The sequence below is a fragment of the Sinocyclocheilus grahami genome, unplaced genomic scaffold (genome assembly GCF_001515645.1).
Source record: "Sinocyclocheilus grahami isolate Dianchi unplaced genomic scaffold, SAMN03320097.WGS_v1.1 scaffold11.1, whole genome shotgun sequence".
NCBI lineage: Eukaryota > Metazoa > Chordata > Actinopteri > Cypriniformes > Cyprinidae > Sinocyclocheilus > Sinocyclocheilus grahami.
In genome coordinates, this window is record NW_015505190.1 from 2,668,986 (window position 1) to 2,683,487 (window position 14,502).

The window sequence follows — 14,502 nt, forward strand, 5'->3', positions numbered from 1 at the left end:
ACATGTGGGGGCGTGTTAGAACGAGCCGTTTTAGGTAGGCGTGGCTGACTCTTAACTTTTATAAAGAATATCTCTTTGGATTTGAGACTTTAATCTTTGCAACTTTACAGACTTTATGCACCAAGAGCTTGTAACACTTCAAAGAGAAAGGAGAAATTTAAATCGCATCATATGACCCCTTTAAAACATGTAATATACAATTTCTAAAACCTACTGATCCTACAGCACAACCAACGTTGTGACGTACGCATTCAACTCCGGAAGTGTTTCCTTTACCGGAAGTCCTAATGTGACCAAAAAAGATGGCGGGGGATTCTGCAATGGAGCTGCTCTTTTTAGATACGTTCAAGCATCAAAGTGCAGAGGTAAACTTTCGAAGTCTTCCATCTTCACCCGTGTCTTTTTAACCGCATGATACAGAGACTAAAGTCTATCAGACGTTAAAATATTTTCCCCGCGTTCTTAAAGTTTCCATTGTAATAACACACTGAGCGCTGTGAACAGTTAGCTTGCTAATTAGCACAGTAATTCATACATATTCAATCCATTAAAGATATAGTTAACATTTTCATAATAACACCCGTAATTCTAAATTAAAACGTCGTATGGCAGAGCTCGTGGTTATATTGTTATTGTTGACAGCGTATGTGTAGTTGCTATATAACAAGTAGAATGTGCTGTGATGATAAACCATTTGTTTATTTATTCATTCATTAACAATAAGATGCTCTTATATTGTTGTAAAGGTATCAGCCGGAGCCTGTTCAGTTAAGCCCCTGGTTCATGTTTATCTGAGAGCACATCATGTGCATGTAAACAAGGAGGTCTGTCTGCAATCTATAGACCTTTTCAGAAGTAGCCAGGGGGTTAAAGTGTGTGGAGTTGAAGTCAATATGAAAGCAGAAACATGTGTATTCAATGTACCGTTTAGCTAGTGATTAATATTTGAATTGCATCTATTTACATTTAGTCATTTAGCAGATGCTTTTATCCAAAGCGACTTACAAATGAGGACAATATTTGAGCTCTTTTAAGCTTTTAAGTTGTGTGAAAGCTTTTTTTTCTGTGTATCTTGTGATTCTGTATAACTTCTCTATTGGTAAAGAAATAGTTCACTTAAAAATTCTAATTGGCTGAAAATGTAGATGTACATGAGTTTTCTTCATTCGGTCAGATTTGAAGAAATGTAGCATTGCATCACTTGCTCACCAGTGGATCCTGCAGTGAATGGGTGCCGTCAGAATGAGAGTTCAAACAGAGGATAAAAGTGTCACAGTCAAAGATGGGCAGTATTTCAAATACAAAATACTATTTTGTATTTAAATACCTTTGAAAAAAAATCAAATGTATTTTGCATTAAACATTTAATCTGAGTATTTTTGAATTTTCTAAATACATAAGGTATCAACCTCCTTATTAGACTGCTGATTTCCTGCAGGGATGTATTAAAATACCTTTGGAAAAAGTCAAATGTATTTTGTATTTAAATACATTGAATCTTAGTATTTTTGTATACTTGTTGATACAGGAAATCAGCAGTCTAATAAAGAGGTTGATTGGCAAAAAGTATTTTATGTATTTTGAAACTACAAAATACTAAGATTAATGTATTTAAATACAAAATACAAAATAGTATTTGGTATTTCAAATACATGTATTTGAAATACTGCCCATCCCTGATCACAGTAATCCTCACAACTCCAGTTAAGTGAAAAGCTGCATGTTAGTAATTAACAGATTCATCATTAAAACTTTTTTAACTTAAAATTGTTGCTTCCAGCTAAAATACAACTCCTCCATCCATAATATTGCTTTCTTCAGTGAAAAGGTTGTCTCTTCTGAATTGGGAGAGAAATATGCACTGATCAAGAACCATTTATAAGTGAAAATAGTTCTAAACAAATATATTGGTAGATTTTAATGTAATGACAACAGGAGATTAAAAGTTTCACTGGAGGATTTATAGTTTATAGACTTTGGCCAGAAGCAGTGGTTTAAAATGAAAATGCTTTGATGGATTTGTATTAGGGATGCACGATATATCGGCCACCATATCGGTATCGGTATTACAAACATGCAGTTTTTCTCTTCACAAGACATTAATTGATGAACTAAAATCATGTGGATCACATGTGGATTGTTGTGATGTTTGAACGTTCTTTCTGACGGCACCCATTCACTACAGAGGATCCGATCCGTTGGTGAGCAAGTGATGTAATACTAAATGTTTTTTCTTAGTCAGCCTTTGTTTCTGCTGTGCTTTTCATGACCAATCACTTCTGATTTATCAGCTTTATTTGTTGAGCGTGTCTGATCATCGTATCTTCCAGAAATTTACCCTGAGAGCAAGTGGAAAATTGCAATCATGACTAAATGTTGACAGCACATACATTCACCTGTCTAAATCAATTTGCTCAAATTATGAGAGACACAACCTCATAAGCTTACAAAATTGCAAAACAGAATTAAATAACTATATAAAGCTCATTATTAGTTTTTAACTGATTACCTGGCATGGATTAAAATAATCTTAAATTACTTCCAACAGTTATATACCCATCTGAAAATAACTGCATTTTCACAGAGAGTATGACCTCACAGCTGTTTTATTATAATACAGTGTAAATCTTACAGAAACAAAACAAATTCACATTTAAAAATCAAACGACCTGGATCCTAGGCCCGAATATGTTGTCCTTTTATCCAAGAAAGTCAGATTGCTAACAAATCAAGTTGAAATGAAGAGTACAGTGAGACATAAAAATCTTTAAGTGCTGTTTTTTTATACTTAGAACTTAGGTTGAGAGGCAACTGTGATTGATTTTTTTTTTTATATAAGCCTTTATCTGAGAATCTCTTTACATGCAATTTCTCCTCGTTCCAATGTTTTACATAGTATCCTGTTAGTGAAGGCTGGAAACAGATCTCTTGTCCTGGAATTTGTCTTGTTAGGGTGTGTATGTATGTATGTGTTTGATTGGTGTTTTTGTATTGTTGCAGTGATCTGCCACCCCACAGTTGTATTCCAACAGCTCTGTAAAAACAGGTTGGACAGGCCTGTTGCCCTATGACAGTTTGTTGGGGAAAGGACTAGGCTATATACACCATTCAGCCATTTTTAGATTCAATAAGAACTTCAGAGAATGCTTTTGTGTTTTCAAATACCTTGAACCATAGGAATCCTAATTCCAAGACTTTAACAGATGAATAAGCCGGACTGTTTTCCTGGTTGGCTGCTCAGTCGGTGTGTCTCTGAGAAATCTGGCCCTTGTATCAGTCTATCTGTCATAACATTTATCCTTGTCTTGATAAGTAAGCTTTGTAACATTTTTCCATGTCTGTCTGTCTTACAAGTTGACAAATGTGGACGTTGTGCAGTTTCCTTACGGTGTCTTGATCACAGAAGTGCGAGTCATTCCCCCTGGCATCAAAGCACACAGCAACCTTCCTGACAGCAGAGCGTTTGGGTGAGAAAACACACTCTCACACAAAAGTACAGAATACATTCACACACACTCTTGTGTAAAAGTACAGCAACAAATTAAATGGTCTATAAAGAATCACACAACAACTACTGAATCCCTCTACACAGGCGCTACTTATTGGTCTGTGCCATCCACATTACATGACCATTCTTGGGTTAGGATGGTTCACTAGTCATTCAACAGCCAGCTAGTCATTTAGTGAAGGCTTTTTATTTCTAGAAGTTTTTTTTTTGTGTGCCAATATAGTGAATTTAGAGAACTATTTCAAAAGGATTTTTTGAATGCTGACACAGTTGTAAAAGTTACGAAAATCTGAATTAATCCCCTTTAAAAAAAAAAATCAGTGCTACACCTATCAAAGTACCACTTTGTAATAAATTTACTGCCTTATTGGTGCTCAATAAACATTTTTTTATTGATATTGAAAAGTCGTGCTGCTTAATATCGATATGATATTTTTTAGAATAGAAAGTTAAAATAACAATGTATTTGAATTAAAAATCTTTTATAACATTATAAATGTCTTCTCTGTCACTTTAGAACAGTTTAATGCATCCTTCCTAAGAAAAATACGTTTTAAACAGTAGTGTATATATCACATTCAGACTACCAACTAGGGCTGTGCGATTAATCGAAATCTAATCGAAATCGCAATTTGAGACATTGCGATTTCCTAATCGCAAAGCCTGCGATGTGGACACGAGCAATATTACTCTGTTCCAGAGCATATGCATGATATGCATGCCAGCCTTGAGTTGCAATCTTACTTGCCCTGAGCAAGAGTGAGCGCACCTCCGTTCTCACCAATCAGCACTGCTCTAGCCAACTGCTTAAAAAAAAAAAAAAACTGACCGCGGGACAGGAGAGAGACAGAGTGGGATTATGGCGTCTACTGGGTCAGATCGATAGTTAGGCAAATTAAAACTAAAGAAATCCGTATGCAACTTAAGCTTCGAAGTGACAGACAACGAACAAAAAAGGTAATTTCTAAGAGCTGCGCATATCAAAAGCTCCCTTATCGGCTCTGTTTTCAGTACTGGAGAATAAAAGATACATTCTTAGATGTTTTTGTTAGTACGTGAACATTATCTTACACATTTTATCTCCCCAACAGATTCATTTGAAATAAGTTTATAATGCATGTTGGCTATTCCCAATTCAGAGGAGCGCACACACAGCCTGTGTCTGTGAATGCTTCTCGTGCAACCTGTGTCGGCTCGCACCTGACTCCGCGTTTAAAACGAATGTAAATTCAGTCTAACTGCTTGCTAATTTCACTTGGATGAAATTAAACATTCAGCACATTTTCCACTTGCTCTTAAAATCCCAAATTCTTAAAATGAATAAATCAATGTAATACTTTAATAATTGACTTAAGAAGTACAGTTCTTTATTTATAAAAAATAAACAAATATTTTCTGTGAAATTCAGTAATTAAGCTAATTCTGTAAAAGTAGTTAAACCATTATAATCTTGCCTGCTGAAGAAAAAAACAATAGAACCCCTGGAATCAGGTTTGTAAACTATAATGGTGTCTATTTGATGTATTCTATTGGTGGGATGTAATCTGGCAGGTGGCAACCAATAGATCAATAGTAATTCCTATTGGAATAATGCCCAAAACAAAAAGGAATTTTGTAGTGGTTTAATGGAAACTATAAGAATTTCTGTGATGGTTTCTATTGTTTTTTTCAGCAGGGTAATGATACCCATACTGTGCTGCACATTATTGACAGTATTGAGCTGAAGCTTGACTTTGCAAATGTAAAATCGCAAATCGAATTGCTATATCTGTCAAAACAAATCGCAATTTGATATTTTCCCCCAAATCGCACAGCCCTACTACCAACTGATTAAACCATCTTGAAAAGATGTCGTTTTGTGCATCCCTAATTTTCACTACACCTAATATAACATTTAACAGTGCTTCTAGAAGCCTTCTACCATGTTTATTGTGTGTACAAACTGTCCCTGTGCTTCTGTAGTGCACAATAGGACATGAGTAATTCTGTGGTGTCCTCAGAAGTGAAATGGCTGGAGGACATTTGAGGGAATTGGAAAAGGTTTCTGTGGTCGCTATTGTTCCTTCTTTAAAAACAGATCCACCACACCCCCTATTCTCTGACCACTCTCAGCTTTTCCCATGATCTCATCCCTCATCCAACTTGTCTCCATACCTGTTAAAAGGACAATGAGAGAAAAGGGAAGTTTGTTTTGATAGGACCTACTATATAAAACTATTCTTTATTCTGTCCTTTTAAAATGATAAAATAAACAATAAATCTGTATAGAAAAAGAGGCATTTTTAAAATGATTCCTGCAGGCTAACTGATTTACAGGAAGTTTGATTAGACAGAAAATAGCTGCTGATGGCAAATAGGGGTTTCAGGTTTAAGTTTTGACGGTTACAATACCCCTTCCTGTGTATATTCAGGGAAACAGCCCCTCATGCATTCCAGTTGGACCTGTTCTTCAACAATGTGTCCAAACCCAACGCCCCGGTGTTTGACAGGCTGGGCAGGTACTGAATAAACTCACACATGCACACCTGTGTCGTACAGGCTCAGCAAGAAATACAGTACGCTGTCTCACAAATCTGTAGCTTAATAGATGCATGTACACTTTTGATTGTTCAAATCACTGAAGTTGGGATTCGTTTCGCACTAGCCTCGAGTACGATGAGAACAAATCAATCATCTTCAGGCCTAATGGGAAGGTAAGAGACCCCCTCATGACAACCTGGCATCAAATGTCTGTATAAAACTCACACACATTCACCAGTATGTTTGTGGTTTCTCCAAAACAGCTGACAGAAGCTTTCCTTGGCTCTGAATACTTCAAAAGCATTTTCTGAAATCCACAATGTATTTGCAGATGCCTCTGTAATGACTAAAGCTGCCAGCTCCTGCACTCACGTGGCTTGTAAACAAATGATCCTTCATTTGTGTTTTGGACTGAGCGAGTTTTTTTGCTCCTCCCCTGTAAGAGTCTCAGACCGTGTCCTAATTTTCATTTTGTCTTTGTGTTATTGAAGATAAACACAGATGGGTTAGTCCTGCGTGGATGGTACACATGCCTGACGTTGGCAGTGTATGGCACAGCCGAGCGCCCCCACAGCCACGAGCGGGACTCTCCGCCACCTCCTCCACCCCCTCTGCCCCATCAGCAGCAGCTGGGATCCAAGCGGATCGTTAAAACTGGTCAGCACAAATATTATATACACAAATATATAATGTCATTATGTCAAGCATTGAACGTGAGTGTGTAAATCTATTGCAGAGTGGGAGAATGAAGAACAGTTTAACGGCAGCCCACCCAGACCACAACCTAGAGGGCCACGGACCCCACCTGGACCACCACCTCCAGACGATGATGACGAGGAGGCACTACCTGCACCTGGTCAATGTATGTCTGTGTGGAAAAGATTAAGTATTACATACAAGAGAGGAAAACTTAAAAACTTGATCAAAAAAAAATATATATATTTTTTTTAATATATATTAGGGGTTGCAACTGTTCAACTTACTCACGGTTTGGGTTGTATCACGGTTTTGGAGTCACTGTTTCGGTGCGGTTTGGTATGTGCTATGTTTAGGGAAAGAACTATATTGTCAAATAAAAATAAAGATCTATAATCTAACTACAAGCAACAGCACAAATAAATACAATAGAGCAAAGATACAAATAAAAAAAACAGTGCTTTTCAGGTTTTTAGGGTAGGTCTAACTTATAATAAAGTAATCAAATGTAAAATAACATTGTATATTTGACTGTATAAATTAAAGATTAATCCTTGTTAAAGTTACAAAAGTTATTCAATCAAGAGCAGTGAGAGATTTCCGTGTTGTTGCTGTTTGATTAACATTAAGAAAGTGCTGTCACTTTAATAGAACGCACTGATCCGGTACACTGATACTGTTTGTTCAGCCGACTATGTCTGCTAGGATACTCACCAAGATGGGCATTTTGACATAATTTTTGAGTGAATTTGTCCATTCAAACACAATACTTCACAGAGAGCTTAATATTTGCGCGCGTTCTGAGATGCGGGTTCACGCGCTTCGGATTGAGCGCACACACAGATCTTCTCACTTCTCGCGCGAGTTCGTGTCTTCTGGCTCTTTAATATTTAAACTGGCCAGGCTTACATGAGTTAAGTTTAAGCGCAGATAGCAACGTGTGCTGTTCAGGTCTCACCTGCGTTATCAACACGTGATGATGGCATAAATGACAGTTATTCCAACATACAGCACTCGCATTGAACAAAGAGTGACTGGTTTGTCCATGTATTGTTTTTTTCTCTCATCGCTCTTGTTGTAATGTATTGGGAAGCCAGAATTTGTATCCATCAACAGAAACATGCATTAGCCAAACTCTAACGAACCATATTACAGATGCATTGTCAGATTTAAGTTGAACTGCGGTCCTAGTGTATGCCAAACCGTGTGTGGCGAACAGTACGGTTCGATTTTTTACCGAGAACCATTGCACCCCTAATATATGTATACTGTATATAATAAAAAAAAGTAATATTAATATATAATTAATTTTTTAATATTGATATACAGTGGTGTGAAAAAGTGTTGGCCCCCTTCCTGATTTCTTATTTTTTTGCATGTTTGTCACACTTTAATGTTTCAGATCATCAAACTAATTTAAATATTAGTCAAAGATAACACAAGGAAACACAGCATGCAGTTTTTAAATGGTTTTTATTATTAAGGGAAAACAAAATCCAAAACTACATGGCCCTGTGTGAAGAAGTCCAAAATTCCTCCACAGCGTTGTAACAGACTGATTGCAAGTTATCGCAAACGCTTGATTGCAGTTGTTGCTACTAAGGGTGGCCCAAGCAGTTATTATGTTTAGGGGGCAAACACTTTTTCACACAGGGCCATGTAGTTTTGGATTTTGTTTACCTTAATTTAAAAACTGCATATTGTGTTCACTTGTTATCGTTTACTAATATTTAAATTTGTTTGATGATCTGAAACATTAAAGTGTGACAAACATGCAAAAAAATAAAAAATCAGGAAGGGGGCCAACACTTTTTCACACCACTGTGTGTGTATATATATATATATATATATATATATATATATACATATAAAAATATATGAATATTTATATATAGTGTTGAATTAAATTTTTTTGTTTTCAGAGAATCTTATTATTCATCTTATATCTTAATATTTCATTTTTCTCCACAGTATTTCCAGATTTAAATAATCCCAATTTTTCAATGTGGACTCAACAATATATTATTTAGCCTTTTTTGTTATTGCATTTTCTTAAACTGAAAAAGATCTGAGCACTGACCTTTACTGTGTTGTCTTTGCTTTAGGTCCAGTAAAGGTGGAGAACACAGAACAGGGGGATGATTACCTGGAGCCTGTCTCACCTGAGCGAGGGTCTCTTCCTGCGGATGAGAATTACTCGGACGCAGAGCAGGAGGATGATGAGGGTCCGGCTGATGATGAGGAGGATGAAGATGTGCAGTCTGAGGGAAGTGAGGGGGATGAAGATGAAGAGGAAGTGGGTGAGGAGGTCACCGATGAAGAGGGAGAAGGTGAGGAGTTGCAGTATTGTGAGGGTGAATAAACCAGGTGCTCTGGGGAATAATGACCCAGATATTTAATCTGTGAGGGCAAAAAATGCTCCCTAAATCAATTTAATTTATTAAATATAAATATGCAAATATTTGTTAGTTTACAAAAATTAAATAGTATGTATTTATAATTTACTTTATTGATAAGTGTTAAGGATTTGTCGCTATTTATAGGGGAAAAAAAATACATATATGCATGCATGCATACATACATACATACCCACGCATATAATACTCTCATAAGGTAAACAATTGCAAATATTGGCTCCCAAGTGAAAGGATCTGATTCCTGACACTGGTGTGGAGAACATCTGGTTCTCTGCAGAGTTCAGTGATATTCAAAAGAACCAATGTAGTCTTGTTTATGCTCTGATTTGCTGAGACGCCCAACTTAATTAAACATTTCAACAGAGTTTGAAATCAAGAATGAACTTGCTAGATTTGCTGAGCCAATAACAATGTATCAGATGTTGTGATTTCTGCGTTGCTTTTGTATGCAGGTGATGATGGATATGAGCAGATATCCAGTGATGAGGAGGATTTGGAGAGTGGGGCTTTCAAGCTGCCTGCCTTTGACCTGGACTATACACCTGAGGACCTTGCATCACTACCAACCGTTCAGTATGATCCATATGAGCGTGAACTCCGACCCCTCCAGCACTTCACACCGCCGCACATTACACGCTATGAGGCAGAGCTAAAACGCCTCAAGACGGTAGACATCCAGGACTCAAGCTCCTTGTGGGCGGAGTCTGTAGCGAAACTCTCAGAACTGTTGGAGGCCTGGGGGGAGGGACAGAGGACAGAGCGAGGGGCAGGCTGGGTAACTACCTTAGAGGAGATCCCTGCCTTTCTGCTAAAAGGGATGAGCTTCCTGTCTATTAAGGACCCTGGTGGGCTGAGTGAGAAGTTGAAGCAGTTGGTCGACTGGAGCTGTGAAGCTCTTAATTTGGACTTTGCCCTGGCACAGCCCATAGCGCTGAACTTACGCCAGCTCAAAGCAGGAACCAAACTGGCCTCTGCCTTGGCCGACTGTGGTGCCCAGGCTGTGCAGAATCTGCTGGAGAAAGGGATTGTTGGCAGCCTCCTAGGCTTGCTGTTTGCAGAACACGTTTCATCCACTATGAAACTCAACATGCTGCGCTCCCTCGACAGCATCATCAGTGAACCACAGGGTATCGAGGCCCTGATCAGAGACCGTCACCATGACAATGATGGAACGAGTGGGTACCAGCGTCTGCTGGATCTGTTTCTTTTGGACCAGACCGTGCGTGTCGCAACGGCTGGCACAGCCATTTTACAAAAGGGACATTTTTATGAGGTTTTGACTGACCTGCAGAGGACAGCCATCATTTGGACTGAACGCCATCCCACAGTAGGGGAGGTGGGTGAGCGAGAGGGTAGCGAGAGTGAGAGAGAAGCCAGAGAGAGAGACAGAGAAAGCACTGAGAGGGAAGGAGATGAGAGGGAGAGGGAAACCCAGGAGGTAGAGCGGGAAAGCCCAATGGACATTGATACCTTGCTGGAATCTGCCTCTTTGTCAGAAGGTGACCTGGAAAGGCTGCAAGGTCTTCTGGAAGAACTGCTCCACCTGCTGGAGACAGCACCTCACTGTATGGTACAGCCTCCTGGGAAAGCTTTTCCCACCAGTGCCCGAATCACTGGGCCACCAGAGCGTGATGATCCCTATCCAACACTGTACAGGTCAGGACCATATGGCTACAAAACGTTTGTCTTGTTTATTTATGATGAAAATGAGTGGTTTCTATTATATATAGTCAATATTAATTGTTATTAAAGGGATAGTTCACCCTAAAATGAAAATTCTGTAATTAATTACTCACCCTCATGTTGTTTTAAACCCGTAAGACCTTTATTCATCTTCGGAACACAAATTAAGATTTTTTTGATTAAAAAAACTCCCTCTCATAGACGGGGTCCTATCACATTCAAGGTCCAGAAAAGTAGCAAGGACATCTGTAAAATAGTCCATGTGACATCAGGGGTTCAACTGTAATTTTACGAAGCTATGAGAATACTTTTTGTTTGCTAAGAAAACAAAAATAACGACTTTATTCAACAATAAATTCCTTACTGAGTAATTAATGACAGATTTTTTATTTTTGGGTGAACTATCCATTTAAGTTTAAATATAATCATTTTAAATATATTTTTTAATGTGTACTCAGCTATGTTATTTACCCCTTTTGTTCAAATATTTAGCAGTTCTTTAATTATTGCATTTTATTTTTTTTACAGATACATGCATGCGTGTCACCTTCTGGAATCCCTGGCAGTTGTTCTGTCGTATCCGACTACATTTGCCCACATCGGAGTCCTGCAGGCTGTCAGAGAACTGATGCGTTTCCTATCACAGTCCCAGCAGGGCCTCCTCTTCCTCCTTAGCAAACACGAAACCACCAATTTGCTGCTTCGTCTCCTCACACCCCTTACTCACCTGACCCCACCCTCTCACTTGACTCCGCTGATGCCCCTTTCAGAGGGTGAGGGTGAAGATGCTTCTGCGGGTGGAGAGGGTTCGATGGATGATGGTTTTTGGGTGTGGCTTATGCAGACTCTACATGCACTACAGGGTGTTGCTGAGCTGAACGGGGCAGAGCTTGAAGATGGCGATAATCCAAGTGTTCTGGCAACACTTCACAGCCTGTATCTCATTAGCTTTAGCAGCACAGGCCGAAATGCTGTCGCGCATGCTTTTAGCTTGGATAACAACCTCAGCTCTCTGGTCAACCTGGTGGAGTTCCATGCCAAAGAGGGCCAAGGGTGAGAATATGCTAATACACCTGTTGTATATAAACAGGGTTTTAAAAATGTCTGTCAGTGTATTTTTTGGCAATCTATATAATGACATATGATGTGTTTGTGTTGAATGTTTCTTGACACCATGTAGTAGATAGGTTGTTAGTAAACACAAATTAGCCAAATACAGAACCCTGAGGCACTCCATTTTCACTTAAATGTACTTTATCCTCTTAAATGACTTGTTCTCTTGCTGACTTCCTCTCACTCATACAGGGAAGGAAAAGCAAGGAAGTCCGTAACGTATAACTATGCCTGTATGCTTGTACTGCTGGTGATTCAGACATCAGGCGATCTCCGGATGATAGAGCACTATGCCGCTCCACTACTTAATGTTTCCAAAGCTGATGAAAACAATGCTAAGCTTCAAGGTGAGCATGCTACTCTTTTGTAGCCCACCAAACACTTCAATATCAGGCAAACCTCCAGTTCTGTGATCTATAAAAAGGCCTTTTTTTCCCTCCAAGGCCTTAAAAGCCATTTAACAATTTTTGTAAATGTAAGTGCCTTCACATCTGACCTCTATGATAAAATGTGTTTTTCAGAGCTGTCTAAGTGGTTGGAGCCACTTGAAAAATTACACTTTGATATTAGTGGCATTCCTATGCTTATTGACTACATAAAGCAGGTGAGGTTATCAACCACATAACCACATTTTATGGCATTTTAAGGGGGTTTAAGATTGTAGATGATGAGTTACAACATGTATGCTAATTTTATGTTAGGCATTGATTAAGACATTAAAGCACTGATGGTTCAAGTTTCATCAAGAATAAGAACCTACTTTGATCTCTTGCAGTTAGCTATAAAACAAAACTAACTCCTTCATTCATATGCTCAAATGCCAATTTATATGGGATTTGGTCACAACATGTTAAAGACATCATATAATTATTAAATATGGTGTAGCATCGAAATGTTGCCGTTTCTTTGTCAGAATCTGGAGAACTTGATGACAGCAGATGGGGTGGGTCTTGTAACCGCTCTCAGAGTGTTGTGCCACATTGCCTGCCCTCCAACCATTGTGCCAGGTACATGCAAACTGTATGCCTTACTTTTAACTTAGCTTGTCTTAACTAGATACTAAACAAACAAATCTATCTATCTAGGCTTTGAAGTATAAATGCACCTAACATTACTTATTGTCTGTTATATTGTTAAAATTAATCAAATTTAAATATAAATCCTGTCATTTATATTTTGAGAAATACTCATATATTTAAAAAAAAAATTGAATACATTTAAATTTTAAAGAAATGTTCAGTAGCATATTTGCTTTGCTGCATTATCTCAAATTGTTTCATTTAGTACTGGTATTGCCTGCTAAAACGGATTGATTGCCAATGAAGATATAAGCTTATGTGTCTCATTGTGTATGTGCAGGTCAGCAGAAAGACTTGAAGTGGAACCAGGCCATCATAGCTCTCTTCAGTGCAGAGGGCATGGACACTTTTATTAAAGTCCTCCAGAAGCTTACATCACTGCTGCTGCTGCCATGGCGACTACATGGTCCAATGGGCCCCACAGCGCAGCGACTCATGATGCTGTCAGTGGCCTCCTGCTCACTGAGACTCATCCGAGCCATGCTAACAGAGCTGCTGTGCGGGGGAACCTGTGAGTTCCGTGACGTGCGTGTGCCCTCCGTCTGTGTCGCCCTTCACAAGATCCTCTGCTCCACCCCGACAACCGGTCGCCTGGATGCAGAGGAGCTGCGTATCCAGGGAGACGTGACAGAGATAATGTTAACATTCACACATGCAATTAGCGAACAGATGACGGGTTCAGAGGAGACCGTGGCCGGAAACAGCTGGTCTCTGATGCTGAGGGAAGTGCTGAACTCTACACTGGCTGCTCCAGAGAACATCTACAGCAGCCTTAGTCTGCTGTCAGAACTGCTTCCTCTACCACTGCCCATGCAGACCACTCAGGTAACTGAACACACATGCGGCTACTAGGGATGCGCCGATCTGATATTCATATCGGGTATCGGCTCCGATACTGCCATTTTTCGCGGATCGGGTATCGGTCAGAGAGCCGATCCAAATCCGAGAATTTTTTTCATTTATTTTTTCGATTGTGTGAATTATTCTGTGTTACTTCTGAAGCCATACGATAGCTTAATGTGAGCTACATATCTTACCTTTGTGCTTTGCAGTTTTAATTTTAAGCGCTTACAATGCGCTTCGTGCTCATACATAGACTGTCAACCCTACGCTTTCTCTCACACGCGCAAAGAGTGAGAGCGAGCGAGAGTCTTACATAACATGCAGCGTTGATGCGCTACATGTAAACGATATACTTTGTTGTATTTTCCTGTAAAAATAACAGAGTTCCTTTGGAATTCTTCAGCTATTAAGAACTGCAGGGTTTTCCTGAAGTAGACGGAACTAATGCGCTAACGACAATCTCATTGGCTGGTGCTCACCTATTATCGTCCCTGTTTTGATTTCAGCGAATCAGTTCGAGCAAACGCACACAACCGGATTAATATTCATGAATCCAGTAGCTCATTAATCCTTAGTGCGTTTTTATATTGTTCTTATTAGTAGAATTCGTATAATAATAATAATATCTTATCAGTATCATTGT

General features: G+C 38.9%; 1 protein-coding gene across 1 annotated transcript in view; it reads left to right on the forward strand.

The window, feature by feature from the left end:
* The first annotated feature begins 249 nt into the window (after positions 1 to 249).
* LOC107595823 (protein virilizer homolog) overlaps positions 250 to 14,502 on the forward strand; it is a 27,328-nt gene continuing 13,075 nt past the window's right edge. Inside the window, exons 1-13 of the mRNA XM_016286389.1 lie at positions 250 to 365; positions 3,355 to 3,467; positions 5,920 to 6,006; positions 6,153 to 6,201; positions 6,520 to 6,685; positions 6,765 to 6,890; positions 8,830 to 9,054; positions 9,594 to 10,797; positions 11,353 to 11,877; positions 12,130 to 12,284; positions 12,459 to 12,541; positions 12,851 to 12,944; positions 13,297 to 13,841. Of these exons, the coding sequence (XP_016141875.1) occupies positions 303 to 365; positions 3,355 to 3,467; positions 5,920 to 6,006; positions 6,153 to 6,201; positions 6,520 to 6,685; positions 6,765 to 6,890; positions 8,830 to 9,054; positions 9,594 to 10,797; positions 11,353 to 11,877; positions 12,130 to 12,284; positions 12,459 to 12,541; positions 12,851 to 12,944; positions 13,297 to 13,841 (3,435 nt within the window). The 5' untranslated portion in view covers positions 250 to 302. The remainder of the gene's footprint in view (positions 366 to 3,354; positions 3,468 to 5,919; positions 6,007 to 6,152; positions 6,202 to 6,519; positions 6,686 to 6,764; positions 6,891 to 8,829; positions 9,055 to 9,593; positions 10,798 to 11,352; positions 11,878 to 12,129; positions 12,285 to 12,458; positions 12,542 to 12,850; positions 12,945 to 13,296; positions 13,842 to 14,502) is intronic.